This window comes from Mus caroli, chromosome 2 (assembly GCF_900094665.2).
Source record: "Mus caroli chromosome 2, CAROLI_EIJ_v1.1, whole genome shotgun sequence".
Classification (NCBI taxonomy): domain Eukaryota; kingdom Metazoa; phylum Chordata; class Mammalia; order Rodentia; family Muridae; genus Mus; species Mus caroli.
The window spans coordinates 115594167-115621278 of NC_034571.1; the positions used below are offsets into that span (position 1 = coordinate 115594167).

Below are 27112 nucleotides of genomic sequence, written 5' to 3' on the forward strand. Positions count from 1 at the left end.
TTTATTCTGATTATGTCACAGGTCTAAGCATTTTATCTGGCTGTTCTCTGCTACAGAAATCCCAAGGAGTCAGTAGACAAATATCCATATTGGCTGTCTGTTTGAACACCCACCTCTCCTTCCTTTACAATGAGAATTGAATGTAGTTTTAGGAAGTAAGAAATCTTTAATCCATCTAGTGGAGTCCTTTTTCCTGGTGTGAAGAAAGCATGGCATATAATGGTTAAAGATGAACCCAATTTGGTACTACTAGTCATGAAGACCTGGGTGTCCTTCAGACAAAGCTTCGTTGCAAATGGGTAACTGTGCTATTAGGTCCAACATAGGAAAGATGTGAGCTGTTATGGAACCTGACATACTTGCTACCTGTGTATTTCCTTGTGTCCTAACCATCAAAGAACTGAATTCAGCGTCTAGATTCAAACAACATATATATAATCTGTAATCAAAGAGTCTTTTGTCATTGAGACCTTATGGGCTGGATTCCAGGTTAAGGCAAGCCAAAGTAAGTGACCAGTTTGTTTATAGTGACACTCCGCCCCTCATAACTTTCCTGCTCGTACCTTTGAATCCCAGTGTCTTTTGGTCTGATGAGTAATTTTATCCTGATCATTTTAATGATTCAGGAAGCCAGGTGTGGTGGCTTGAATACCTATAATCCCAACATTTGGTAGATGGAAGTGGAAGGATTTGGAGTTCAGTGTTATCTTTACTTATGTATCATGTTAGAGACTTTCCTGGCCATCCATCCATCCATCCATCCATCCATCCATCCATCCATCCATCCATTCATCTGCCACACCACCTCCACTAGGATCTGTGTGACAAGTTCCACAGACTGAGGCGATTGATCTCAAAAGGGGGAGGCCTCCTGGAACCGGTTGTGGAACTCTTTCCCAGAGAAAAAATATTGAGCCGTACGTAGATCTCATGGCAATCTATCTGTTTTGTTTTCTCTTATTCCTTTTCTTACTTACATGTTCCTAGTAGCCTAGGCCAAAATTTTAAGTAAGAATAATGGGTAAGAAACCATCCCTAAAGATGGGGTCACTAACATGACCTTATCCCTGGGGAAACCAACGCTTTACTTTTTAAATCATTTATAAAACTTATGATAGATAAAAATGTTCCCAACAATAAAATTTCATATGGCTACACGTGTGTCATTGGAGGTGGATTTTGGTATATAGTAAAGAAAGCCTTAATTAGAAAGAATCAAAATATTTTAAATTTACATATTGAAGATTTATAAAAAATCAGGCATTATGTGTTAAATAATAATTGACCATGGGGCTGGAGAGTTAGTTCAGCGGTTAAGAGCACTGACTGTTAAAGATTTATTAATCTGCTCCTGAAAATATGCCACTAGCCTTGGACAACAGCCCCCACTGAATACATCCTTTTAGAGTTGTTATATTTTGATGATTTATAATGATGTTACCTGTTCTGTTTGTGATTCACTGAATACATAGTTTCAGAGTTGTAATGCTTGGATGATTTTTGTGCTTTACTGTGCCAAATGATTTTTGTTGGTATTTGTGATTGTTTCACTGGATATAGTTTCTAAGAGATGTAATGTTTGGTTTTTAATGTATGAAATCCCCTGCTTGAGAGCTGCAAAATACACTCAGATTCAAACTGCCTCTGTGTTTGTTTCTGTTTGTCACTGCCAAATCCTTATCCACCTAGCTTCGAGGACCCTCATTCCAGGGACCCCCATACCCGACTGGGGTGGTCTGTGGCATCTATCCATCCATCCAAAGAAACAAATGCAAGATTCATAAAATCTGGGCCTAAGCTGACCCTTGCTGTGTGACCCAGTTACTTCACTGGAGACCTCCATTTCCAGGGGGGTCTGTAGCTGGGCCAACACAGGTTTGTAGAGCTCTTGACAGGAAAGCTGACTACAAATCTACTGTGGATGAGGTAGTAGATGGGGAGTCATTTGTTTTTGTTTATAGTGAACTAGACTGTGAGGAGTCAAGTACCCCTCACAATTAGGAAATGGGAGCAAGCTTAAGACAAGGCTTATTTATTTTTTTGTGTGAGCCAGTCAAAACCCTTACCTTTCAGTTAAAACAATTAAATTCACTCATGTGCAGTATCCTTTATTAAAGGCAAAACCTTTTCCTTATGTAAATATAATTTTTGTTTTCTGCTTGGTGAAATAGTCAGTTTTATCATTATACTGTTTGTTTTGATCATGAAATAAATTATTAAGTACTTAAGCTTGGAGGGACATTCTTGGCAGCAAAGGGAGTCACTGCTTCTTTGCAAAGTCCTCATTAGTAATTTTTTTCACTTTTTCTATTTTTTTTCAAGATTTTAATTATATCACATTCCCCTTCCCTTCTCTTCCTTAAACCCTCCCATATACACCTCAGGACTTCTTTTTATTACATGCATATATATATATATATATATATATATATGAATTCCATGTATATATGAAATCTTGTTCAGCTCATGTTTAGGCAGTCAGGTTGGTGAATGTTTTATGGGTATAGCTTCTGGCATTACTAGGAGACACCATCTTACAGAAAACTTCCTGCTCCTCTGGCTTTTACAATCTTTCCATCCCTCTTTGGAAATGTTCTCTAAGCCTTTGTTTCTCTGAGTGTTTTGTAGCTGTTTCCTTTGGGACTGGGCTCCAGAATTCTGCATTTTGACTGGTTGTGATTTTTCTGTACTGGTCTCCATCTGTTGCAAAGAAAAGAGTCCTTGATGAAGGCTGAAGACAACACTTATCTGAGGGTATAAGGACAGTGTTTAGATTATTAGGGATTATGTCATTTTGGTAAAGTAGTGGTTGTTGGTTCTCCTTCAAGATTCATGACAACACTATTCTAGAATAGCTGGCTAAGTTTCCACTGCCAGGCATGGTATCCATCTTGATGATTAGGTCTTACATCCAATTAGAGAGCTGATGATGATCACCAGCATACTCGTGCTGCTACTGCACCCTTAGGGTTATTGTGCCATGTTGATTGTTGTTCTGGTTCATAAGTATCATAACTGGGTAAGACCCTTTGCACTTATTAAAAGATAATTCTTACAGGGCTCCCTGAAAAAAATTAGGGACCCAATGTGACTGCAGGCCTTGATAAAAAGCTGTATGAAATCATTCCTGTTTCTTGGACAGCTTAGTTTTGGTCCACAACTGGAGCTCTTGCTTCACAGCTTCATATTCCAGCAAGTGTTTGGGCTTGGATTGGATTCCAAATAGAGTGTCCTATCATGACTTGCAGCCCCGAGTGAAGATTGCTTCATTTCCTTTATTTGTTAACAATATAGTAATCCAGTTCCTGAATATGTGGGCAGGCGGGGCCAGCCCCACCTTATGCAAGAGAAGTTGGGCCAAAAGCAGGGGCAGGGCCTGTGTGATCCCTTCTGTTTTCAAAGGGCATAGTTTTCTTCTCACACCATACTTTGGACCGTTGCTTCTCTCTGAGTAATCTCTTAGGACTGCTTTTGTCTTTGTTACTCCAACTGAAGAAGTGGATGTAATTTCAGTGTTTGAATTTGCCCTTCTCTATCTTCCATATATGGTCTTTTCCTCTTGCATGTGTTTCACATTCACATTAGTGCCTCCCCCCTGCAGTTTTAAGAGCCACCCAATGGATCATCATACTCCTGTCTCTGCTGTGAAGGTATACCAGTTCTTCCTTTTCATCATTTCTCTGTGCCTAGCAGAGAGAACACACTTGAAAATGCTAGGTATTCCAACCCATTCTCCCAGATTCTCTGTCTAAATTCCATTCCATTAAGACCTCCCAAGGCTCTAACTTCCATGAGCAGGGCACAGAAGCTGAAATCCAAGCCATGGAACAACAGGTAACTTACATGACTCACCCAGGCTAGGTGGGGCAGTGAGTTAGAACATTTTGTAGGGTGGAGATGGCCCTGACTACATAGCTCTAGCTGAGTGTTTCTTGTATGAATGTGGGCTTCCTGTTGTCAGTAAGACCATAGGACCATTATTTTTAGGAGATACCTTCAAACTTTTCCACGTTGGCAAGTAAATCAGAATATAAGAGGATACTGTAAGCTAAACAAAACAATCTAGTCTATAGGCGTGGGCTTTGGTTACAGCTTTATGAACACTGCATGGTTGCCAGTGGTCCTGAATTGAGTTTTGTATTAACCAGGGTTCTCTAAAGTAGCAGAACTTACAGAATGGATCTCCATTTATATATATGTATAGCCTTTAATAGAATCACTTTCAGGCTAATGTCCAACTAATCCAACAATGTCTGGCTATCAATGGAAAGTGTAAGAGTCCAGTAGCTGCTCAGTCTTCAAGGCTGGCTGGCTCATCTGGCCTTTAGTAGATTCTGGGATCCTGAAGAAGTAGGCTCTAATGGGAGTGAAGGAATGTACTTGCTAGTAAGTCAAGAGCAAGCAAGCAAAGAGGAAAAGCTTCCTTTTTTTCTGTCTAGCAAGGTGTGTCTTCCTACCTCAAGATCCGGGTTAAAGATGTGTGACTTCCTGCCTCAAAGGTCCAGACTAGAAGTAGATTCACTCCAAACCAAGGAAAAAATCTCTCACAGGTGTACCCCTCATTGTAGTTCATCCCAGATGTAGTCAAGTTGACAATATCTTTCAGCTTTCGATCCTCACTGTCAGAAACATAGGTCTACCCAGTCTCTCCCCACATTCTTTCTTCCCAATGCACACCTCCCCAGGGGTCCCTTCTTTTCATCTACAGCTAAGTGATTCCCATTCCAAGAGAGTCTTCTTTGTGACCCTCAACTTCAACTGTCTAGCTCCAGGAAGCCCTGGATATAACCTCTCTATTCCATTTACATAATCATTTCCTTGACCTCCATACCTACCTCGAGAGGCCCTTTCCACTCCTCACCTGCTTATTCTCTCTTTTATCTGTATTTATTTGCATTTCAAGCCCTTATCACACATATTCATTAAATGCAGTAGACTCCTGACAGGCTTACAGGACTGTGTAACTGGGTTTATTGTTTCCCCCTGATTAATTTACCCCCTCTTGTCTGATATAGAGATATACTTAGTAAAACTACTCACCAATGAACTCATTCCTTCTGAACTTCTTCATTATAACAGAGGTTGCCACTTACTGGAACTAAAACCATGAGAACACCACATCAGGCCTACCTAACAGAGCTTATGGGAAGTAGAACATAGTTTGTGTCAGCTCCCACCCTGCCTCTCCCAAGACAGTCCCACCTTCCTTTGACTAGAGTCTTATTACCTCCCCAAGCCTCCTTGTGACTTGCATTTTTTGTTGTTGTTGTTGACATTTTGATGCATATCTTTTCTCCAGAGACAGTGAATTTTCTTTGTGGGTTCAGACTCCAGCTTTATGTCCCAGTCTATCAGAACTGATATTATGGAGGATCTGGGCTCTTCTTGCCAATCCCTGAGGCACTCTGGATGGTTAGGTAGACAGGCACAGAATCTGTGCTTTCTACCAAGAGAGTAGCATCAAGCTTTTCAGCTATGTTTTTAGGAATAGTTGTTAGGAAATGCTGTATCTTTACTTTCAAGTCCATCTCCTCTAGACTGGCGGAAAGAATAATGAGGTTAGCTTCCAAAAGAATCTAGGTTCGTATCCTATCGTACACTTAACTAGGGAGTCATTTGGCTTCTTTTGAAGCATAGTATCAATATCTGTAAATGGAAATAACAGCACTTAACCTCTTGTTGATTTGTTGTGGATACAAGATGATGAATGCACAGTGCCACAAAACAGGGGGGAGGTTATGTGCCTATATTAGTCAGGGTTCTCTAATCGCAGAACTTATTGAATATCTCTACATATTAAGGGAATTTATTGGAATGACTTAGTCTGTAGTCCAACTAACCCAACATTGGGCAGCTGAGAATGGAAAGTCCAAGAATCTAGTAGTTGCTCAGTCCTACAAGGTTGGGTATTTCAGCTGTCCTTCTGTATAAGCTGGAATCCTGAAGAAGTAGGTTCCAATGTGTTCTCTGTCTCGTGTCTAATATATATTCGTTTCCTGAAGCTGCTGTAACAAACCACAGACTTTGTGGTTTAATGATACTGTGATGGCTATTCCTGGTTGTCAACTTGACTATATCTGGAATTAACTGCACTCCAGAAAGGTACATCTGTGGTGTAGATCTTGAGACTGGAAGACACAAGTTTCTGACCTGGATCTTGACATGGAGATCTTGAGGCATAGTGGCCATGAAAAGCTTTGGCACAGACAAGGTAGTACATGTCTAACCCTAGAAGACCGAGGCAAGCAGATCTCTGAGTTTAAAACCAGCCTTGGACAAAGCAAGTTTTAGATCTGGGCATGGTGGTACACGACTTTAATTTGGGCCATACCTTCTTCTGGAGGCTGACATAAGGACATTGGAAGAAGGAAGGCTCACTCTTCTTTTCTTGCTTGCACTTGCTTGCCAGCACATCTGTTGGAACCTACTTCTTCAGGATTCCAGCTTATACAGAAGGACAGCTGAAATACCCAACCTTGTAGGACTGAGCAACTACTAGATTCTTGGACTTTCCATTCTCAGCTGCCCAATGTTGGGTTAGTTGGACTACAGACTAAGTCATTCCAATAAATTCCCTTAATATGTAGAGACATTCCATAAGTTCTGTGACTAGAGAACCTTGACTAACATAGGTATATAACCTCCCCCCTGTTTTGTGGCACTGTGCATGCTAAGTAATTGCTGTGCCAATCAGCTATGGCATCAGCTCCAGCAACAGAATTTATTATTTTACAATAATCTACTTCAAAGGTCCAGTGCAGATCTCACTAGGTCAACATCAAGGTTCTGGTAGGGCCATGTGCTTTCTGGGAATTCTATAAAGGAGGTTCTGTTTCCTTGTCTTTTCCAGCTGCTTTAAACGGTCTGCATGCTTGGTTCATTACCCTTGCCCTCCATCTTTAAAGCTGGCAACCTTTCATTTTTATGACTAGTCTCCCATAATCATAGCCTCCTCATTACTAGAAAAGCCTCTCCGTTTTGAAAGGATTTAGGGGGTTAAGTCGTGTTCACATGGTTAATTCAGGGTAGCCTCTTAGTGATGATTTAGATATTTTCTAAGGTGAACTGTGTTCTCTGTCATTTTCTGAGTCTTCACTAACTGGATTTTCAAGACAATGTATGACATTTCTATCATGCTTCAAAGAGTCTTTTAGCCTCTGTCCATTGTCCAATTTAAAATATGGCCCAGGGAAGGAACAAACTAGGGAAGAAAATTCCATCTCAATTTTGCTTTATTTCCTTTGAGATCCTGTTAACATCCCCCATTAGCCTAATCCAAGCAGAAGAAGAAGAGAGACCAAAGGATGGGTCTTGGAATAGGAGGGTAAGAACTAAATGCTAGAGAGGTGGTGTGTGTGTGTGTGTGTGTGTGTGTGTGTGTGTAGAAAAACTAGCAAAAAGGTAATAAAAATGTTGCCAAATCATTGATATTTTATCTGACTTGTGTCTTTGGTGTTTGTTAAGCAAGTTTCCATCTTGCTAAGAATGACATAAATGTTTACCTCAGTTTTCTTCTAGGATGTTTGTGGGTTTACTTTCAATACTTAAAAATTAAATTATGTAACGTCAACAAAAGATAGCCTTTGCCCAGGGTTGGGTCCACCTTCTTCTTGGTCTGTTTTATCAGCAGCTGCCAAGCTCTACTGTTCTTTTTAACACCTGAAGTTGATAAATTGGGTGTGGGGCCAGGACTAGAATGAGCAACCATTCTGCTTCTCAGCCCAGATCCTCACTAACTCTAATGGATACTAGGGCAACATTCTTGAGTAGTGGAGTAAGCATGACTGTGCATAATTCACATAAACCTCTGTTTCATCAGGGTAACTTTATACATTTAGCCAAGTAAAAAGTTAGTGCATATACTTTTATGCAGGGAATAGATCCTGTAAGTTAGAATATTGATTATATTTCTTGTCTTCCACATTTGAAAATTTAGCTACTGCATGATTAAGATGAGCCTAAGATAGGCAAGAAGCCAATCTCATCCATCATCTTCCACCTTGCAGAGAGCTTAGTCCTTGAACCCCTGTAATGAACCCACCTGGATGGTGCCACTTAGTTGTCCAGGTTAAATGGATCAAAGAGATGTGAAGAATTTCCTTGGTAGAGGAGACACTGCCAAGTTACATTCAGTAGAGTCGATGCTAGAGTGGGACAAGGGAAGGCAATGCCAGGTGCCTATTCTTCCAGATTAACTATTGCTTTAAAAAGTCAAACTGTAGCTTATGTTATGGAGTTGCAAAAATTGGCCCAATCACCCAGGTCATTACAACAGTCTTCAGTTGTATGTAACTAAATTGCTTTTTAAATGACTGTTACCTGACAGTTCCACACATACATAAGGAGAAGAAACCTAACAAAACTTTGTTCAAAAGTGTAAACCTTTCATGGGGCAGAGCAGTTGGCACATGCATTTTAATGTAGGTATATTAGAACACACCCGGAATTCATTTTTTATCAAGTATGGCAAACACCACAGATTGCAAGGGGACTGCTGAGAAGGAAGACATTTCTTACTCACAGTTCTCAAGAGACCAGAGGCACAGCACCCATGTTGGGCCCTGTGAGAAGGGCTTGTTGGAAGGCAGAAATTGGAAGAAAAAGCATAAGCAAAAGCCTGTATTGTGAGGCAGGCAGAAAAGCTGACCCGCGTTAGGACTGAGCAGTTGGGACTCTGTGTACCCTCAGTGCAAAGACTACTTCTGGCTGTCCGGTGTCTAGTGCCAACGTGATTATATGACTATTATATACTGATTATATGAACAATTATATGAATATAAAAGTCAGACAGACAAGGAGGCTTATAGGCTAATTAATGTCTTACAAGTCAAAGGTATGAGGGTGGGCCAGACCTTCACAGTCTGAAGTTAGCTGGTTCTGAGAGAGACAGTCTCTGTAGGAACTAGCCAGGTCTCAAAATGTCAGTTTATCATGAGCACAGAAAAAAAAAAAATACTGTAGCTAATACAGTCGGACTCAGAATATCTCCAGGAAGGGGAAGCAGCCTGCTGTCTTGTTCAAACCATGTCTATTGCTATGAATAGCAGTGTATGTGTTACTTACAGTACTTCAAGGGAAGATGGGGCTGTCTGAGGGAAACACAGCACCCCTGCAGCAATGCAGGGCATTTCCTTAGCACACCTGCAGTGCTAACCTTGGGACAGCGGCATTTCCTTCTTGTGGTTGGACTGGGCCTTCTTCTTTTCCATCACATGTGGTGGCATCACTCATATTTGTCAACTTTACTTGGCAATGTGGTGCCTAGACATTAGGTCAAACTATTCTGAGTGTGACCGTGAAGGTATTTATGGATGAAACAAAACTTAATGTGGTAACTGGAGAACTCAGATTGCTCTTCCCTGTGTGACAATTGCTGTCTGAGTGTTATACGGTGGAACATTGTTCTGCTTGTGTGAGACCCATTTAAAACACGGCCTTTTCCTCCTTCCTGGATGAGTCTTTGGATCAGAATCTTATCATAGACCAGAGGTGGGCTGAGTCTTTGGCTTGCTGACTAAAGAGCCTGGGACCTGTTAGGTCCCATGTAGTGGTATGAATGAGAACATCTCCCATAAACTCAGGTAGATGAACCTTCAGTCCACAGGTGGTGGTGCCATTGTGAGGTTTAGGAAGTGTGGCCCTGGTGGAGGAAGTGATCACCAGGGGTGGCCTTTGAGAGTAAGTAGCCTTTCCTACATCCAGTCCTGAGTTCTCAGCTTCCTGCTTTGACTGCCATACCTGCCTGCTGCCATGCCTCCTGCCATGTTAGGTTCTTATCCCCCTGGAATTATAAGTGCAGATAAACTCCTTTTCATAAACTTTCTTGGTCATGGTGTTTTATCAGAGCAACAGAAAAGCAGCAAATACAGACATAGGAACTATTTCCCAGAAGCACTTCCAGGTAGTAGGGCGTGTGGAACAGTTTGCTTCGGTTTCCTCCCTAGTTTTAAAATCTCCTCCCTATGAATGTTGGTCTAGTTCTGAGTTGGCTGTGTAATCTGGAGGAAAGAACTACTTTTCTTCAGCCTCAATTCTCAAAGCTAGAAAATGGTCATAATACCCACCTGAGTGCCCGGCATTGTACCTGGCATGTAGGACTTGTGTCTAGGGCAGTAATGAACAGATTTATGTTAAGGATTGTGACCTAGTTTCAGATTGTTCAGGAAAACCAGGCTATATATCTGCATGCTGATGGGGGGAGGTAGGAAGGGCAAAGGTCAAGAGGGGGCAGCTTCAGGGAGCCCCCTGAGCAGCGGTTGAGTAGAGTATACTAGAGGAGACTGTGGACCTTAGAGACAGCTTTGCTGAGAAGTGAATGAAATCTCTGTTTCTGGACCTCCATCCTACACAGGACAAGCCAGGGATGGAAAGATGGCTTCTAGTCAGGGAGATCTCTATGTATGTATTTCTGATAAATCACCTAACAGAGATCTCCAAAGAAAGAGTGCTGGATTTCCAGGGATCTGTACATTTGTTAGAATTTATTTCCTCATTCAATGTAAATATAAAATGTTGAGTCTAAATTTATATTCTAGGTTTTAGATTCTTAAATTATTTCAGTTTCAAGACCATAAATACATAATCTGCTCTGTCTAAAAGCTTGCCTCTTGCCAGGTGTGGTGGTGCATGCCTTTAGGGTCAGCACTCTGGAGGCAGAGGTAGGTGGGTTTATATGAGTTCAAGACCAGCCTGGTTTATTTTGTGAGCTCTAGGCCAGCTAGGGCTACATAAAAGAGGCCCTGTCTCAACAAAACAAAACAAAACAAAACAAAACAAAACAAAACAAAACAAAACAAAACAAAACGCTTTCTACTTTGTGAGGATGCGTGTATGTGTATCAGTGTGTGAATGTGTATGTATATATGTGTATCTGTGCATATGTGTTTATGAATGTTGTGTTTATGTGGATGTATGATACATACACATATATTTGTATGTGTGTATGTATATGTTTGCTTGGTCTGAATGTATATGATTGTATGAGTATGTGTGTATGTATGTGTGTATGAGTGTGCATTATGTGTTTATGTGTGGTGTGAATATATGTGTATAAAAGTGTGTTTGTGTGTGGATATATGTGTGTATGTGTGTGTGTGTGTGTGTGTGTACGTGCCTGTGTATGAATTTGGCGATGCAGCATTTTTCTGCTCTGCTAGAGCCTGCAAGGGGCTGCTGTTCTGAGTCCTGGATCTGGAGAAAGTTCCAGTCTGGGGTGTTCTCTTTCTGGGTTGGGCTGCTGGCTGCTGCAGATGTCTCCACTGCTGTTGCAGAGGACATTTGGAAAGAGTTGCTCTTCATAAAGGGGTTCATTATAGATCGGGCCCTACTACTTACACCTTGAAAGATCACTGCCCTCCCTGAGCCTCCAGTTCTCCATCAGTTCAGTGTTTTTGAAACTCCAGTGTTGACTCAGTTGTGGACATTGTGATGAGCAGTTCTAAGTTGTGTTGCCAGGGCAGTATCCTCTTGCAATTATTTGAAATATGCCCAGAGTTTAACTTTTAGTGATAAAAGCCTGCCACCTCCTTACACGGGTTTGTACTTGACCTGACTAGATGCCATGAGGGAATGAAGATGTGACAGACACACAGACACAGAGAAGCTGGGATTCGATGGGCCATGCTCATTCTGATGGAGAAGCCAGAACACACTGAAGCTTAGGGTGCTTATACACACAGTTGAACGTGAAGGTGGGGTTATTGCACACAGATAAACAGGCAGAGTTATTATGTATAGTGGAACCAGGAGGCAGGAGTGTTCTTTGTCTTCAGGATGTAAACATCCATGGAATAAAGCTTCGGTGGGCATTTTTTTTGCAACCACCATCAACACTCAAACTCAGATCTGAAGAATGCTTTGCCACCACTCTGACTGAGTTAAATTTTCATATCCCATAACTCTTTTCAGTATTTGGAATACAATACAGCTACTTTCTGCCAGTGGACATTTTGTTCCCCTGTATTATCGAAGAGTCAGTTTGGGTGACTCCAAGCTTGAAGAGTTGGTGGACCTTACATCAAGAATGCTGTAGATAATACTTGCTGGGGCGCCAGCTCTGTATGAACTCAGCTAGGCATTCTGGCTGCTCTCAGCCCAATGAGAGGCGTGTCAAGTGACATAAATCTGAAGACCTTTGGCCACAGGCAGTCTGTACTGTTTGTTTAGGAAGGGCCAGCAGTGAAAAGGTTGCCAGTAAGTGATGGAAGTGGTGATGTTCGGGCAGTTGTTGACACCTCGATCAGCAGGGGTTGTTCTGTGTCCATGTGTCTAGTTCCATCTTTTGGAGGAGGAACTCAGTTGATTTAGGACCAACTGAGTGATGTTTATCTAGCTTAAAAGCATAGTATCATTTAATCAAAAACTATATTGAATGTGCCACTTGCAAATGGAAGTTAAGTTAGTCTTATTTATTGATTTGTTAAAGTGTGTGTCTCACTTTATAAGGATGTAGCGATACAGTGGCTGCTTCATTCTGTAACATTGATAGTTAGGGCATTTAAACTAACAAGTGTTCAGGGTCCAGGCTGTTTACTGTGGAGTCTGGGAAGCTTGTTAGATTTATACTTTGTTCTAACTTGTTGACAGGGCTGTCCATTTTCTCTCTGCTGACCTCAGGGCCAAGTTTGGCCTTCCTTTTTTTTCTCTCTTTCTTTTCTGTCTTCTAGTTAAGATCCTGTTGCCATCACTTCTTGATGTCCTGGCTGTTGCATTATATTTGGTTTAGGTCAATGTCAGAACTCCACATGGGCTCCTCAGTGGTGTTCTCTGACATTGCTTCTAACAATAAATGTCTGTTTTTGCTCATCAACACCAATCCATTCTTTGATAAGAATATAATATTTCAACAATTCAATAAAATAATTATGTCAACATTAAGAATTCTAGTCTTGGCCCCCCATACCATCTTCACTTTTGATTCCCCCCAACAAATGATTACCCAGATTACCCACACATTTGTTTGGTTGATACAAATTCAGAACTTCCTGTGATAAACTTGCAGGTTTAATAGCTATCTAGAACTTTTTAGAGAATTCAGGAAGCCACTTAGCTGGCACTTACTGGTTTATTATAAAGGACACAAGAATGCCTGAGTGGAAGGTATTGGAAACACAGTGCTTCTGCGCCTTCTCTGGACTTGCCATGGTCCCAGAGCCTCTGTGTCTGTAGCCACAGGGAAGTTCTTGGAAGCTTATTCAGGATTTTTACTAGAACCTACTCTCCAGTTTCACTGCTTCTCTTCCCCTCATGTGGGTCAGAGGGTGAGGCTCAAAATCTCAACCCTGTAATTGCAATCATGTTTGGTTTTTCTGGTCCTAGTTGAGTCTAGGGGTCCTACTGTGAGTCACCCCAATGTTGCAATGCCAGAAAATGTTTAAGGTTGAGGAGCTTTAGTCATAGACTGTGGGATAAAGTCACAGATGCATGCATGTGCACACATGCATTCACGCATGCAAGTATGCTACAGTTCTAAAACGAGGTATTAAATATCATGCTTATGGAAGCCACTGGCTTCTTCCTAGCCGTTGACAATGTTCCAGGCTTCGTCGTCTTCATTCACATTTTTGGATGAGGGTTCTGCTTTTTAAAAAATTTGATGTTACATAGCTAGAGTGAAAAGGATGTGGAGATTTCAAGTATTCTAGGGCATTAGATATTTACTCTAATACATTTGTGGTTTGGAATTGGACTTTATCAACTGGAACACTCTGCTGTTTATTAATGAAGTTGAAAAAAACTGGCTTGGAAGGCGTTGTGCTTAGATACACTGAACCCAGAAACGGACTATTAGTAAACACCGAACTAAAACCGACATAGCTTTCTTGGCAGAGCAAGAGAAACATTTGTGCAAATTTCAAAGAACTGAGGTCAATTAACTCAAGTGGGAATGGCTGCAAACCAGAAACTTAGCTCTGCCTTGTTTTAGGTTGCCTTAAAAAAGGCAAATGAAGTGAAACCAAACTTCCTGTGGATCTGAGCTGCAGTGTGAGACCAATAGGAAATGTTTTCCTCTTCTGGGAAGTTGTGGGAAATAATTTTTCTCTATTTAATATTATCACCCGGTTCCATCCCTGTGATGAAAATCTGAGATAATATAACAGCTCATGCCTTCAGAGGCCTCTGTCGGTTGTCACTTGGCCTCACTGCATTAGGTCTGTGCAGAGGCAGAGCATCACTGCTTGATGGAGTAGCAGAGAGATGGGTCTGTGTGGAGGATGTAGAGCTCAGGATCCCAAGGTCTCTTCAGGTGTATGCTATTACCTAACTTCCTCCAACTCGGTCTCACCTCCTAAAACTACCACCACTTGCCAGTAGCGTCAATAGGCTGAAGACCAAGCTTTAATACTGGAGACTTTGGGGACCTTCAGGATCTAACAGGTATGTTCAACATGTGTCCTAGAGACTGCATGCGTCCCAGGATAGCTATGAATGTGGCCTGACACATTTGTAGGTGACAAAAGACATATCACAATGTAAAAATGACAGTGCTGACAAATACTTGTCCTGAGGGTCACAGATGCAGGATAATACAGTGACTTGAAGTAGAAGTCCCAGACCTAAGTCAGCCTGCAACTTTTGGAAGAGTCACAGAAATGCTATTTGCTTCAGTTTTGTCACCTATCCATTAGGATGACATAGCCCACTCAGAAGTTCAATGCTGACAGAAAAGACATCACCAATGTCACTTATTATCATCTAAATGAATATTTTATTCTCAAATAGGTATTTAGTATAACATTTATAACATACATAAAACCAGAAAAAAATCACAATCTTTCATTGTTCTAAAACCCAGGGGAAGCACTTAGTGGAACATTTTGACTCTTTTTTCTTTTTATAATGCATTTTCCCTTACTTTGTTGGGTTAATGTATATACTTAATATGCCATGATGTAATATGCTCATTTGTATCCAAACTGTAAGCATATGGTATGTTCTTTTAATATATTAAGATTTTAGAGGAGCTCATGAGTCATTGATGTAATCATATTTTACCCAAGCTCTCCTTAATATTCAATAATCAGAACATTGTTTTCATATAAAATTGAAGTGATGAGAAATTAATGTCTGTGGAAACAGTCCAGGGCCAGGACTGCCCCAGCCTGAGTGGAGTCTGTTGTTTGTCCGAGGATTATCAGTATTGATCCACAAACTGTTAGCAGAGGGCCGGGCATTTTATGAACAAGTATGCTAGAGACATCTTTGTAATACTTTCCTTTTCTTCCACATTAGAAGTTTCTTCCTTAGAAGTGCAGTGGGGAGGGACGGCAGGTATTATTTTGTAGAGCAGTTGCTTTGCTTTTAGACTGGAGGCAAGAATTTATGGGCCTGCTTTGCTTTCTGTGAGCCTTGGACTGGAAAGTTTAAGGAGTGTTCGGATTCACCAAAGCTCTGCAACTGAGCTAATACTGGCATCTGCTCCCCAGACCCCCACCATTTCCTCCTACAGGGTTTTCCCTTATCCCTTTCTCTTTCTCTGTCTATCTGTCTGTCTGCCTGCCTGCCTGTCTGTCTGTTTCTGTGTGGTATAATTAAGTCAGTGATGTTAGTTAGAAGTTAGTGATGTTACTGGCCAGGAATCTTACTCCTCTGGGAGTGTTTGCATTTTAATAAAGCGTTCTTAGACTCTGTTTGAACTCACAGAGATGAAAATGATAGGAACATCTGGGTCCCCAAAGTCTGGACCCCTAAGTTGTACAAGTTAATGATGTCCTTCACACAAGGCCAATGCTCTGCATGGGAGCACAGGGCAGCTCTTGAGAAGTCTCACTGGTCTCTCTACTGAGGAGCTGACTGCTCAGAGTGGCTGCTTCCCTTAGTAAGGGCAGGACATCTCTGGGAGAGTCTTAAGGAGGAATTGTTTGTGAAGTTGATGCAATAAAAGAATGACTAGCAGCAGGATCAGATTCTTTACATAAAGTACAACTTTATGATGCCAGGCAAGGATCCCTTTATGGCTTACATGAATCATCTGTTGGAAATTGCTCAATGTACTGAAGGCCTTTGCTTGTACAGCTAATGAGTTTGATTTAACTGTGTTTCCTTGGGTAAGCAGAGCAGGGACCTTACCTGGGAGCTGATACCCTGATAGCCATAGTCAGAGTGAACTCAGTGGCAGAGAGCTGGGCTTTTATTCAACTGTTGCTCTTTTAGCAAGGTCACAGGTGCTCTTTGTGGCAAGGAGCACTGCAGGTCTCTAGGTGCAGACCTGCCTACCCACTTTAATCAGCTTAAAAGCCAATGAAACATTTGGATGTGCCCAAGAGAATGGATGACAGCTGGAGAGAAACAAATGGTACCCTAGATGAACAAGGATGGGTAGAGTCAAATGCTTAGTGAGATTCTAAACGGGGAGGAGGGCTGGAGAGATGGCTAAGCAATTAAGTGCTTTTCCTGCTTTTTTAGAGGGCAATCTTCAGTTCCAAGTGCCCATATAAAAGCTTGTAACCACCCATAAAAGACTGTCAAAATGGCTCAACAGGTAAAGGCACTTGCTACCAAGCCTGATGACCCAATCTGATTCCCAGGACACACATGGTGGAAGGAGAGAATGAATGAAGTTGTTCTCTACCCCTACGTGGGCATGCATAGGGCACAAATAAATATAAAAGGGGAGGGATACTTCTTTAAATAGTCCTAGATAGCCTGGTATAGCAGGTGGAAAGGAAAGGAAAGGAAAGGAAAGGAAAGGAAAGGAAAAGAAAGGAAAGGAAAGGAAAGGGAAAGATCAACCATTAGGCAGCCATCAACCCATAGCTCTCAGAAAGCTAGCTTCCTGGAAGGAAGTCAGACTTTAGCAAAAGACAGTAGATACCAAATAGAGCTGATCTGATGCCAGTCTCTCTTTCCTAGGGTCACAAAGTGAACTTTCTTTGGCACTTACAGTCTCATCTGCTTCCTTTTAGCCTGATCTATCCTGGTGATGGCCCCACTGGTCGCTATTGTCTCCAGGCAACGTGCCCGGCTCTTTGCCTGTTTCCTTAGGCTGGGCACTCAGCAGGCCGGACCCCTCCAATTGCATACAGGAGCCTGCTGCACAGCCAAGAACCACTATGAGGTGCTGGTACTTGGTGGGGGATCTGGGGGGATCACCATGGCCACTCGAATGAAGAGGAGAGTTGGAGCGGAGAATGTGGCCATTGTTGAACCCAGTGAGGTAAGTGTCCCTTGGTGTGTGTGAGAGCACGTATGTGCATGTGTTAGGCTGTGCGGGCACAAGGTTTTTATGTCTTGTGTTTAATGCTTTTCATGGGCATAAAAAAGAAGAGGTGGCAATGATCTGGGAGAAGTTTGGGGAGGGGAAAGAATATGATGAAAATATATTGCATGAAAAAATTATTTAGAAATAATAATTTAAAAAGTCCTGGAGGAGAATGGAGCATCCCGAGAGCTCTAAGCTTTTTGTGTCTTGTATTTCTGTCTCATAAGGGATGCCACACAAGTTACTACGACATGAGTGGCTTAAAACAATGAGCACAAATTCCCTCACAGTTTTTTTGAGGCTACCAGTCCCAAACTATTGAAAGAGTCAAGCTCCCTCTGAAGGTTGGGTGTAAAAGAGCAAAGGGTTTGCTCTACCTCCTTCCTAGGCTCTAGCAAAGATTGCTCATAGAGCAATCCTTGTCAACCCAGGTTTGCATCATAATCATCATTCCTGGTCCTAGTGTTTGAGTGGTACCCACTGGTGTCTCTGTGTTTGGGAATTTTCACCTTGGGGTGGACTACGGTTAAGAATATTGTTCTCCACCCCCATAAAGTCCCAACAATAAACCAAAGTTTGACTGCAGAAACTAATGAGTTTAATAAGGCTACTCAGAGATCACTGGGGAGGGACTTTGAGCAGGAGCATAGGCAATCCTGAAGCAGCTTTACTGCAAGGTCTGCATTCAGCATGGATGATGATTCCCTCTGTATTACAGAGTTCTCTCTCTAGTCCTTACAAACCCTTCCCCGGGATCCCCATGGCCACGTGGAATTAGGGAAGAAATGTGTACAACTAGTTGGGTGGAGTGGCAGATGCTGTATCATGGCTGCCCCACAGTGGGTCTCCTACTGAAGCTTTTCTTTTGCATGTGCATTGCTCTTCTGGGAACAGAGCAATCATTTCCTTCCTTCAGATCCTCACCAGGTCTGACCCTGCTTAGTTTCCAAGATTAGACAAGATCAGGAGCTTTTGGGATGGTATGGCTGTTAGGCTGGGCAATCTTCTTTGTCCTGCCCTGTAAGGAAACACTCATGGGACTTTTCTTGAAAGAGCTTGTCATGTTAAGGCTTTGCTGTGGTTTCATGATTGCTGGAGGTGATGTTTGCAGACCGAAGAAACTCTTGAGCTGATGATTTTGTTCCATTTTCTCTTCAAGACAGACTCACAATTGATGAGCTCTCATAGCTGGAGACCTCTGCCCTCCTCTTTCAGGATCATAGTCATTATTGACCTTAGGGATGTTACAGGCTATTCTTTACCACCCTCTGAGTTCTAGGCTGCTCTGGCTAGCCAATCTACCCAAATTCCAGAAACATTTTGGCAATATGGAGAGTTTTGGTTTCTTGGTCCACCCAATGAGTGAATTCTCACAAGCCATTAAGTTTATCTACCCTTTGCTCTGAGCCCAGAACAATGAATCAAATTAATGTAGATTGGGGCAGTGATCAGGTGCAAAGTAAGTAAATAAATAAATTAATGAAAAAAAAAAAGACTATCTGAAGCAAGATCATTGCAAAAGACCATGAGAATTTGTGTCTTGTGCTATTGGCTTTGGGTATAGAACTTCTGAGAAAGAAAGGACAGATGAACCAGAAGCATCTGCAGTCCTTTGTGGGATCATAGTTTAAAAATAATGAGGTTTTGATAACCCCTAGAAATGCCAGTGAGCTTCCAGACTCTCCATAATCCTCACATTCTTTCAAGGAACCATGGATTACTTTTAGATTTAATTTTCTTTACTATCTATGTACATAAATTATATACATAAGTAGGTATAAATTATCTATCTATCTATCTATCTATCTATCTATCTATCTATCTATCTATCTACCTACCTACCTACCTACCTACCTAACCACCTATCTAACAAAACATCAAGTCAGCTTTTAGCAATAAATAATTGTGGCAAATTCAGTAGTCATTAAAGACAGCTCATCATTTTGTTTTGTTGGTCTTGGAATTATTCTTGGTTGGTAACAATCTTCCAGAGTTATGGTAGTAGAAGACAGAAGAGTTGGGGATTAACCCTCTGCTGACTTCCCTATGCAGTGCTCTAAGGGTCAGGAAGGAATGATTGCGAATCTAGCTGAAATAACTTCAACTAAAATGCTTTAGATAAGGCTCATATGGAAACAAGATTCCTTAATATTTTGTTTTGCAGAGGCACTTCTACCAGCCAATCTGGACACTAGTGGGTGCGGGTGCCAAAGAGTTGTCCTTGTCAGTCCGTTCCACACTGAGTGTGATTCCATCCGGAGTGCAGTGGATTCAAGATAGAGTGGCAGAACTGAACCCAGATGAGAACTGTATCCGCACAGACAGTGGCAAGGAGGTAACCATTGGGGCTGCTGGGCTTTCTTGTTATCTGGGAGTGGCATAGCCATTTCCAAGCTGCACACCCTCAGAATGGAAGCTGGCACAGATGCCCATGTTTGTGTTTACAGCTGTGTGTTAAAAGCTGCATGACATGGCAGTGTATAGTATATGGAATAGGTGGAAGGATTAAGTGGTTTTGAACATTCACTGTGTGATACGGTGGACCTCATTGATTAGTACAGCATCTCCAGACTGAATTTTTGTTGAACAAATGTTATTTCTATGTATTGAAATAGCAGCTGCGTTTTCCCTTCCCTTTGAAGTAAGCTAGTATTTCTAACTGACATCTGGCTTTCCATAGGAGGCGAGTTTTGGGAAATATCTACCCAAGTCACAGTCCAGGCATCCTTCCAGACAGTTAGGAGAGTCATGTGACTAAGGTTTGTCCCAGCACTAAGGGGACCAATGCTGCCAGAGGAGAGGTTCAGCAGTGCTTAGCACTAGTTAGAGGTAACCTTCTACATGAGACCAACAAAGTTTTCAATAACTGTTTCCTCCATATTTGACAGATCCATTGAAGTACAATGGTGAGACCACAGGCTCAGTATCAAGCTGCAATTTCATGTTTTCTATCTGCTGCTGAGCCCAGAACTGCAGCTGCCAATCAGTTCATCAGGGAACTCACCCTTGCCACAGGTCCCTCCTCAGTGAGCTTGTTGTACAAAAGCCATACCTTCCCTTACATCACAGGTCACCCCCAGAGGATGAAGGTTCCATTTTCTTCTCGCAGTCCTAGAACTAGCAAGGACCTCAGCAATGCTTGCTGGATGAGTGAATCTACAAACACTTTCAGCTGCTTGTGAAAAAATCGAGTTTTATCCAAGTAGACAGATAATAAAATCAGTCCTGATCTGTACTCTGTGCCATCCAGACAGTCGATACCTTGAATGTCTTGGTTCTGTAGGGAAGCCAACCATTAGAGGGCCTGGGATCTGTGGTGATGTCCTAAAGGGGAAACACAGGCACTCTGTAAAGGAAGGATACTTTGCTCCACACATACCTTGGTGGTTTTATCAAAGTGTAATATCGATTATTTGTAAGGACTGGGCACGACAAGCTTATGGGAGGGAGGTTAATGAAAGAATAAAGCCCTGCTAGAAAGAACACAACAGCAACATCAACATCAACAAAACAAAACAAAACAAAACAAAACAACCCCTGCCCTGACCCCCCCAAAAAACCCAAAAGGTTCAAGCCTTTTGAACCAAGTTCCAAGTCTGCTGACCCAAACCCAAAGGAACAGCAAAGCTTGTAGACTTGCCATTTGAGTAATTCCAGAGAACGGCAGAGACCTTGCCAGAAGGCTTAATATGGACAAAGATTCTCATTTTGTAAATGAGGTCGGGGTGGGGACAGGGAGAGAGATCCTGATGCTAAGAACCTAGTAAATCAGCAGCCAAACCCTTGCAACACTCCAGGCTCACCAACTAAATAACTGTCACATAGTAATTTAGAAAGAGAAGGGTGCCAACAAAAGGTTCAAAGATGACAAACCCACCCTCAGCCAGCTACTAAGCTGTGCTGGCTCATACTGAACATGCAGGCCACATTTCCCCCTTTAATGTTCTTTAGAAAACAGTAACAACACTTCCTGAGCTTGCACCTGTGCAAAACACAGCTCTAAGTGCTTTACAGGTTTCCGCTCATTGAGTGCTCAAAGCAGCTCACCAAGGCAGGTACCGTTCCCATTTCACAAATGAAACCGAGACGTGCCTTCCTTACAAGTATTTACTACCCACTTTCTATGTCCTAGATGCTAGTCTGAAGACTGAACTTAACAACGAGAGAGTTTATCTCCTCCAGGAACGCAGTCTGATGGGAAAGATAAGGGTTTTAGGTAATAACACAAGAAATTATTAAGTCACAGCATGACAAGAACCAGTCAGGCTTGTTAGGTCGAGGAAGGCTTGCCTAAAGGAGTTCTTTCTTAGTTAAAGAGTTAGTAGGCATTAATTAGGGTTAGAGGTAGGAGCTACATGCAAATGCCTTGGGGGCAGTGAGGGAGTATTGGGGGAAATGAGCCAGTGTGGCTAGAATACGAGGGATAGGAAGGAAAACACTGGAGTTCAGAGAAGAAATAAGGCTTGTGGTCTAGAACACAGACTCCCAAGGCAAGGGCATCAGAGAGACAGGCTAGGTCATAGCAGTGCCCACAAGTCCACTTTTATTCTGGTGTCTGTGACAGGAGACAGGATACTAAGAATAGAAGGATTTGGTAAATTGAATCCTGTTTGCTAAAGAACACTGATTAATTTATGCAGTCTGAAGAAGGCTCTCGAGGGACCTGCTACAAAATTAAAACTTGAACTTAAAGGCTCCCATCTGTGGTGAAAATTGCTAAGTGGGTGACAAGAATCATAATTCCAAAAGACTCAGACAGAGTGGGAGGATGGATTAAAACCAACCAGATATGTACTGATTTCTGATGCCATCCGCCTGGGCAGTGCTATGCTCAGTGAGGTCCTAGAAGAACCTTACCAGATTCCCCAACTTTTTCCTCAACCTCACAACAGCGCTCTAAAGTTTCCCCAAGTTTCTGAGTCTTAGAAGTCACAAATGATACATGGTCAGACATCTACTGGGGCTCTCATTCTTCAGAGATGTAATAAATTTATAATCCTCAAGACAATGAACCCCATTACAAAGACACTGAGGAATCCCCAGATCTCCAAGAGATCCACTCAGTGAGGCAGGCCTGGCTGCTGTATCAGCAGGGAGAGGCCTGCTGATCTATGAGCAAAAGACTGCCAGGTAAACAAGCCATGAAAACAAAGGGTAATGATATGCAATTTAATCTGGTTTCCTGGAGATACCAAGGAAACGAAGGAAGTACTGAGCTAACACCAGAGGAACAACAATATATAAGCCTTTAGTTTCTTAGAAAAACATATGCACATATATTTACTTATATGAGCTTATATGTATGCCTTTCTGCTTTTGGGTAAGATTAAGAGCAGCTTTACACTCTTCCAGGACAGGAAAGCCTGACTTGAGCAGGGATCACATAGAATTGTGAATTGACCTTGAATTCAACATGAATCTGCACTACGCTGATATTACTGAAAAAGGCAAACACAGCGCCTGACTATGGGAGAGAACAGTCCTGCTGTTTCTCGGCCATTCTGTTGTGTCCCCATGCCTTCTTCCCGGGTATTTTGTTTATAATAGCATTAATAACCCAAGTGGTATTCCAGGTAAGGCAAAATACCAGACTCCTGACACTCCTCATGCCCTTCAATGGCTGTTTTCCCTATAAAGCCAAGAGTGTCAAGCTGTTGACTCTGTGGACAAAGTATACAGATCTGGATAGTCCCCCCACCCCCACCATTAACCTTGATAAACTTTTTAAAAAATGGAACTAAAATTATTCCTTCATATGTGTATGTATTCGTACAACCAGCATTGTTGAGTTCCTTTCTAGGTTCTAGGACTGCAAGAAGAAACAATCTTTATCCTCTGGGAGTGTTCTGTGAAGGGAGGGAGGGCATGACCTCTGTATCACATGCTTACTGCCAAAAAGCATTATGGGTGCTATGCTAAGGGAGCTCTGGCATAAGTAAGAGGCATAAGGAAACCTGGACACACTGAAGTCAAGTCTCTTTTATGGTAAAGTGGGTCCTCTTCAACAACCTCTCCTGGATAGAGTGGAACATTCTCAGGCCTTGGTGCCTACTCTTTTCAACTGGGGTTTGCTCTGCATGCTGCCTGTCCTTTTTAGTATAATCTGAGATCAAGGAGATTCCCATCCATATCTCCTTGGTGGGCTCCTGGGTCTTATCTAATTGCTTTCTCTGTTTAGCTTTTTAAAAGGATGTTCTTACACTTCGATCTTACAGTTTCTCCCACTATATCTTCCCCTTGATCCTAAACATGCATGCTCATTACCATATTTATGGCTATCATTGTCTTCATCATGAACAACCACAATCCCTATTTGAATCATTAAACATAAACAATTGTATAACACACTTTTCGGTGACCTTTGAAGAAAGTTTCCCAATTGTGATATTGGTTCAGTTTGATCAGATTCATAAAATTATGATATATCATAAAAACAATCATATTCTAAAGATGATTGCCTATAATCTGAGATTAGGAAGTTGTTCTTAGTAGGTTCTAAGGCCGAAGATTTTTGAAACAGTGAGATGTGAGGCAACAGAAAGGGAAGAAGGGTGGTGAGCTGTGGGGCATATCCACCCCTGCCTACCCTGTCCACCACCATCTACCTGGGGACACTCGTGGTGACAGATGGAGGCTTATTTTTGAGCATTGGTCTAACATTATATATTTTTTGGTTTGTGTTGTAGATCTTCTACAGATACCTTATCATCGCTCTTGGAATCCAGCTGGACTATGAGAAGGTACAGTCTTCAGTTATACTGTGTATACTGCTGTGTTATACCCTCCAATTAATGCTAAGACAAAACTAAGATACAGTATTCTTTCCTTACATTCATTAGCAATTGGGAAATGACAGGGAAATGGTTCTGAGATACCCATCTACCCCCAAGTCTAGCTTATTTCTCAGAGTCTTTTCTTTATGATGCAAAAAGTCTTCTCTAAGATTCTGCCAATGGTAACAGTGTGTTTTAGCTTTAAGTTTAAGTACAGTTCAGTATGTCTGTGCCCTGATCGTGTTCCTGGCAGAAACAAGCTCTTTCCGAACTCACAGGAAGCCTGCCTTGTTATGCAGTGCTGAGCTGGCCACACAAAAGAATTGGCTTTCCTCTGCAAATCAGATCTAGCTTGTGAATTCTTAAGTGGACTGTAACAGCAAAACACAGCTATTAGTTCATCAGACTCTGGAAGCATGTTTAGGTTTTACTGTATAGAGACTTGAGTATCTTGGGTATGAAGTGACTAACACAGTATAAATGATACTTGGAAGTTTCTTAGATGTGTTTTCAGCAGGCCAAGGAACTACAAGTTCCCTGAGAACTGTGAGATTGAAGTTGATTTTCCCAAAACACTTTAGAGTAGTTCATTTGTGTTTGTGACTCCCAGAAGTATTTAGGGGATGGTAGACAAATAGTTACAGCACATAAAGCCTGGTGCTCACACAGGCTGCAGATCCATGATCCCAGCTCATAGAGGTGGCTCATGGAAGGTCTTTGGGGTGTGTTTATATGTGAAGAATTATGACATGCCTGGGGTGTGGGGAAGGTAGTGGAGATGTGTTGGGATATGTTATATGAAGGTTCTCTTGAGGTTCTGTGCCTTATAAGGAGGGAGGAAAAAGCCAGGATTGGGAGTTTGTATCCCCTCTTTTTCTAAACAAATACATTAATTATTATTATTATTTGGAATAGCAGCAACTATTACATTTCGGATACCTGATGCATACGGGAAACTGAGTATGTTATACATTGTATATAAGTATACAATAATCCCAATATATAGCTACTTTATCTTCACTCTCAGTTTTATTTATTTATTTATTTATTTTTATTGGGTATTTATTTCATTTACATTTCCAATGCTATCCCAAAAGTCCCCCACACGATCCCCCACCCACTCCCCCACCCACCTACTCCCACTTCTTGGCCCTGTCATTCCCCTGTACTGAAGCATATAAAGTTTGCACGACCAATGGGCCTCTCTTTTCAATGATGGCCAACTAGGCCATTTTCTGATTCATATGCAGCTAGAGACACGAGCTCCGGGGGGTACTGGTTAGTTCATATTGTTGTTCCACCTATAGGATTGCAGATCCCTTTTAGCTCCTTGGGTACTTTCTCTAGCTCCTCCATTGGGGGCCCTGTGATCCATCCAATAGCTGACTGTGGGCATCCACTTCTGTGTTTGCTAGACCCCTGCATAGTCTCACAAGAGACAGCTCTATCTGGGTCCTTTCAGCAAAATCTTGCTAGTGTATGCAATGGTGTCAGCGTTTGGAAGCTGATTATGGGATAGATCCCTGGATATGGCAGTCTCTAGATGGTCCATCCTTTCGTCACAGCTCCAAACTTTGTCTCTGTAACTCCTTCCATGGGTGTTTTGTTCCTAATTCTAAGAAGGGGCAAAGTGTCCACACTTTGGTCTTTGTTCTTCTTGAGTTTCATGCGTTTAGCAAATTGTATCTTATATCTTGGGTATCCTAAGTTTCTGGGCTAATATCCACTTATCAGTGAGTACATATTGTGTGAGTTCCTTTGTGATTGTGTTACCTCACTCAGGATGATGCCATCCAGGTCCATCCATTTGCCTAGGAATTTCATAAATTCATACTTTTTAATAGCTGAGTAGTACTCCATTGTGTAAATGTACCACATTTTCTGTATCCATTCCTCTGTTGAGGGGCATCTGGGAAAAGCCTCGAAGATATGGGTACAGGGGAAAAATTCCTGAATAGAACAGCAATAGCTTGTGCTGTAAGATTGAGAATCGACTAATGGGACCTCATAAAGTTGCAAAGCTTCTGCAAGGCAAAAGACACCGTCAATAAGACAAAAAGACCACCAACAGATTGGGAAAGGATCTTTACCTATCCTAAATCAGAGAGGGCACTAATGTCCAACATATAAAAAGAACTCAAGAAGGTGGAGTCCAGAAAATCTAATAACCCCATTAAAAATGGGGCTCAGAGCTAAACAAAGAATTCTCANCTGAGGAATACCGAATGGCTGAGAAGCACCTGAAAAAATGTTCANCATCCTTAATCANCAGNGAAATGCAAATCAAAACAACCCTGAGATTCCACCTCACACCAGTCAGAATGGCTAAGATCAAAAATTCAGGTGACAACAGATGCTGGTGAGGATGTGGAGAAAGAGGAACATTCCTCCATTGTTGGTGGGATTGCAAGCTGGTACAACCACTCTGGAAATCAGTCTGGATGTTCCTCAGAAAATTGGACATAGTACTACTGGAGGATCCCGCAATACCTCTCCTGGGCATATACCCAGAAGATGTTCACTCTCAGTTTTTAAAGGCAGCCATTACTATGGAATCATCGCTACATATCAACAATGAATTCTAATTATGTCTGTGCTAATACTCATATGCTTTCTTGTTCTGGACTGCTCCAAATTTACCCTTTAGCAACTGTACCTCTATGTACTCCCTATCAGCTTTTATAAACCATGTATGGGAAACCATGTATGTAGTTGTAACCTCTAAGTGTCTCACATTTCTCTGGCCGTATTTAAGTCTAAAAAATAAAGAGTATAAAAGTATGCATAAATATACTGATGAGGAAAAAAAAAGATGCAAAGGATTAATCTTTTACAGATTCTGGTGAGGAAGGTCTTTTTCCTCCATCTTATAAGTGAAGAAACTGAGGCTAAGAGAATATAACTTGACTGTGGCTAGCGCACTACTGGGTACCCGTTGCTTGAAAATTCTAGAAAGCTTCCCAAGTGAATGTAAAGCAAAAAAGAAGCTAATCACCTGTAGATACAGGATCCCTGTGGATCACCTGCAGATACAGGATGGTTTCTATCAGGCTGGATCTCCACTCTGCCTGTTGGCTGTATGGGGCTCTCATGCTTGATGCAGACTGTCTGTCCCTGCCCTTTCTCATGCCAGCTCCAC

The 27112-nt window shown here is 41.9% G+C and overlaps 1 protein-coding gene across 2 annotated transcripts in view; it reads left to right on the forward strand.

Moving 5' to 3' along the window:
- Positions 1 to 27112, forward strand: part of Sqor (sulfide quinone oxidoreductase) — a 41515-nt gene that overhangs the window by 1791 nt on the left and 12612 nt on the right. The window contains exons 1-4 of one of the 2 annotated variants that reach the window (XM_021186226.1): positions 3775 to 3834; positions 16905 to 17155; positions 19365 to 19535; positions 23887 to 23940. In XM_021186226.1, coding sequence (XP_021041885.1) covers positions 16922 to 17155; positions 19365 to 19535; positions 23887 to 23940 — 459 coding nt within the window. In that variant the 5' untranslated portion in view covers positions 3775 to 3834; positions 16905 to 16921. Of the gene's footprint in view, positions 1 to 3774; positions 3835 to 16904; positions 17156 to 19364; positions 19536 to 23886; positions 23941 to 27112 lie in introns of those variants that run through there. The other variant, XM_021186216.2, reaches the window with a different exon arrangement.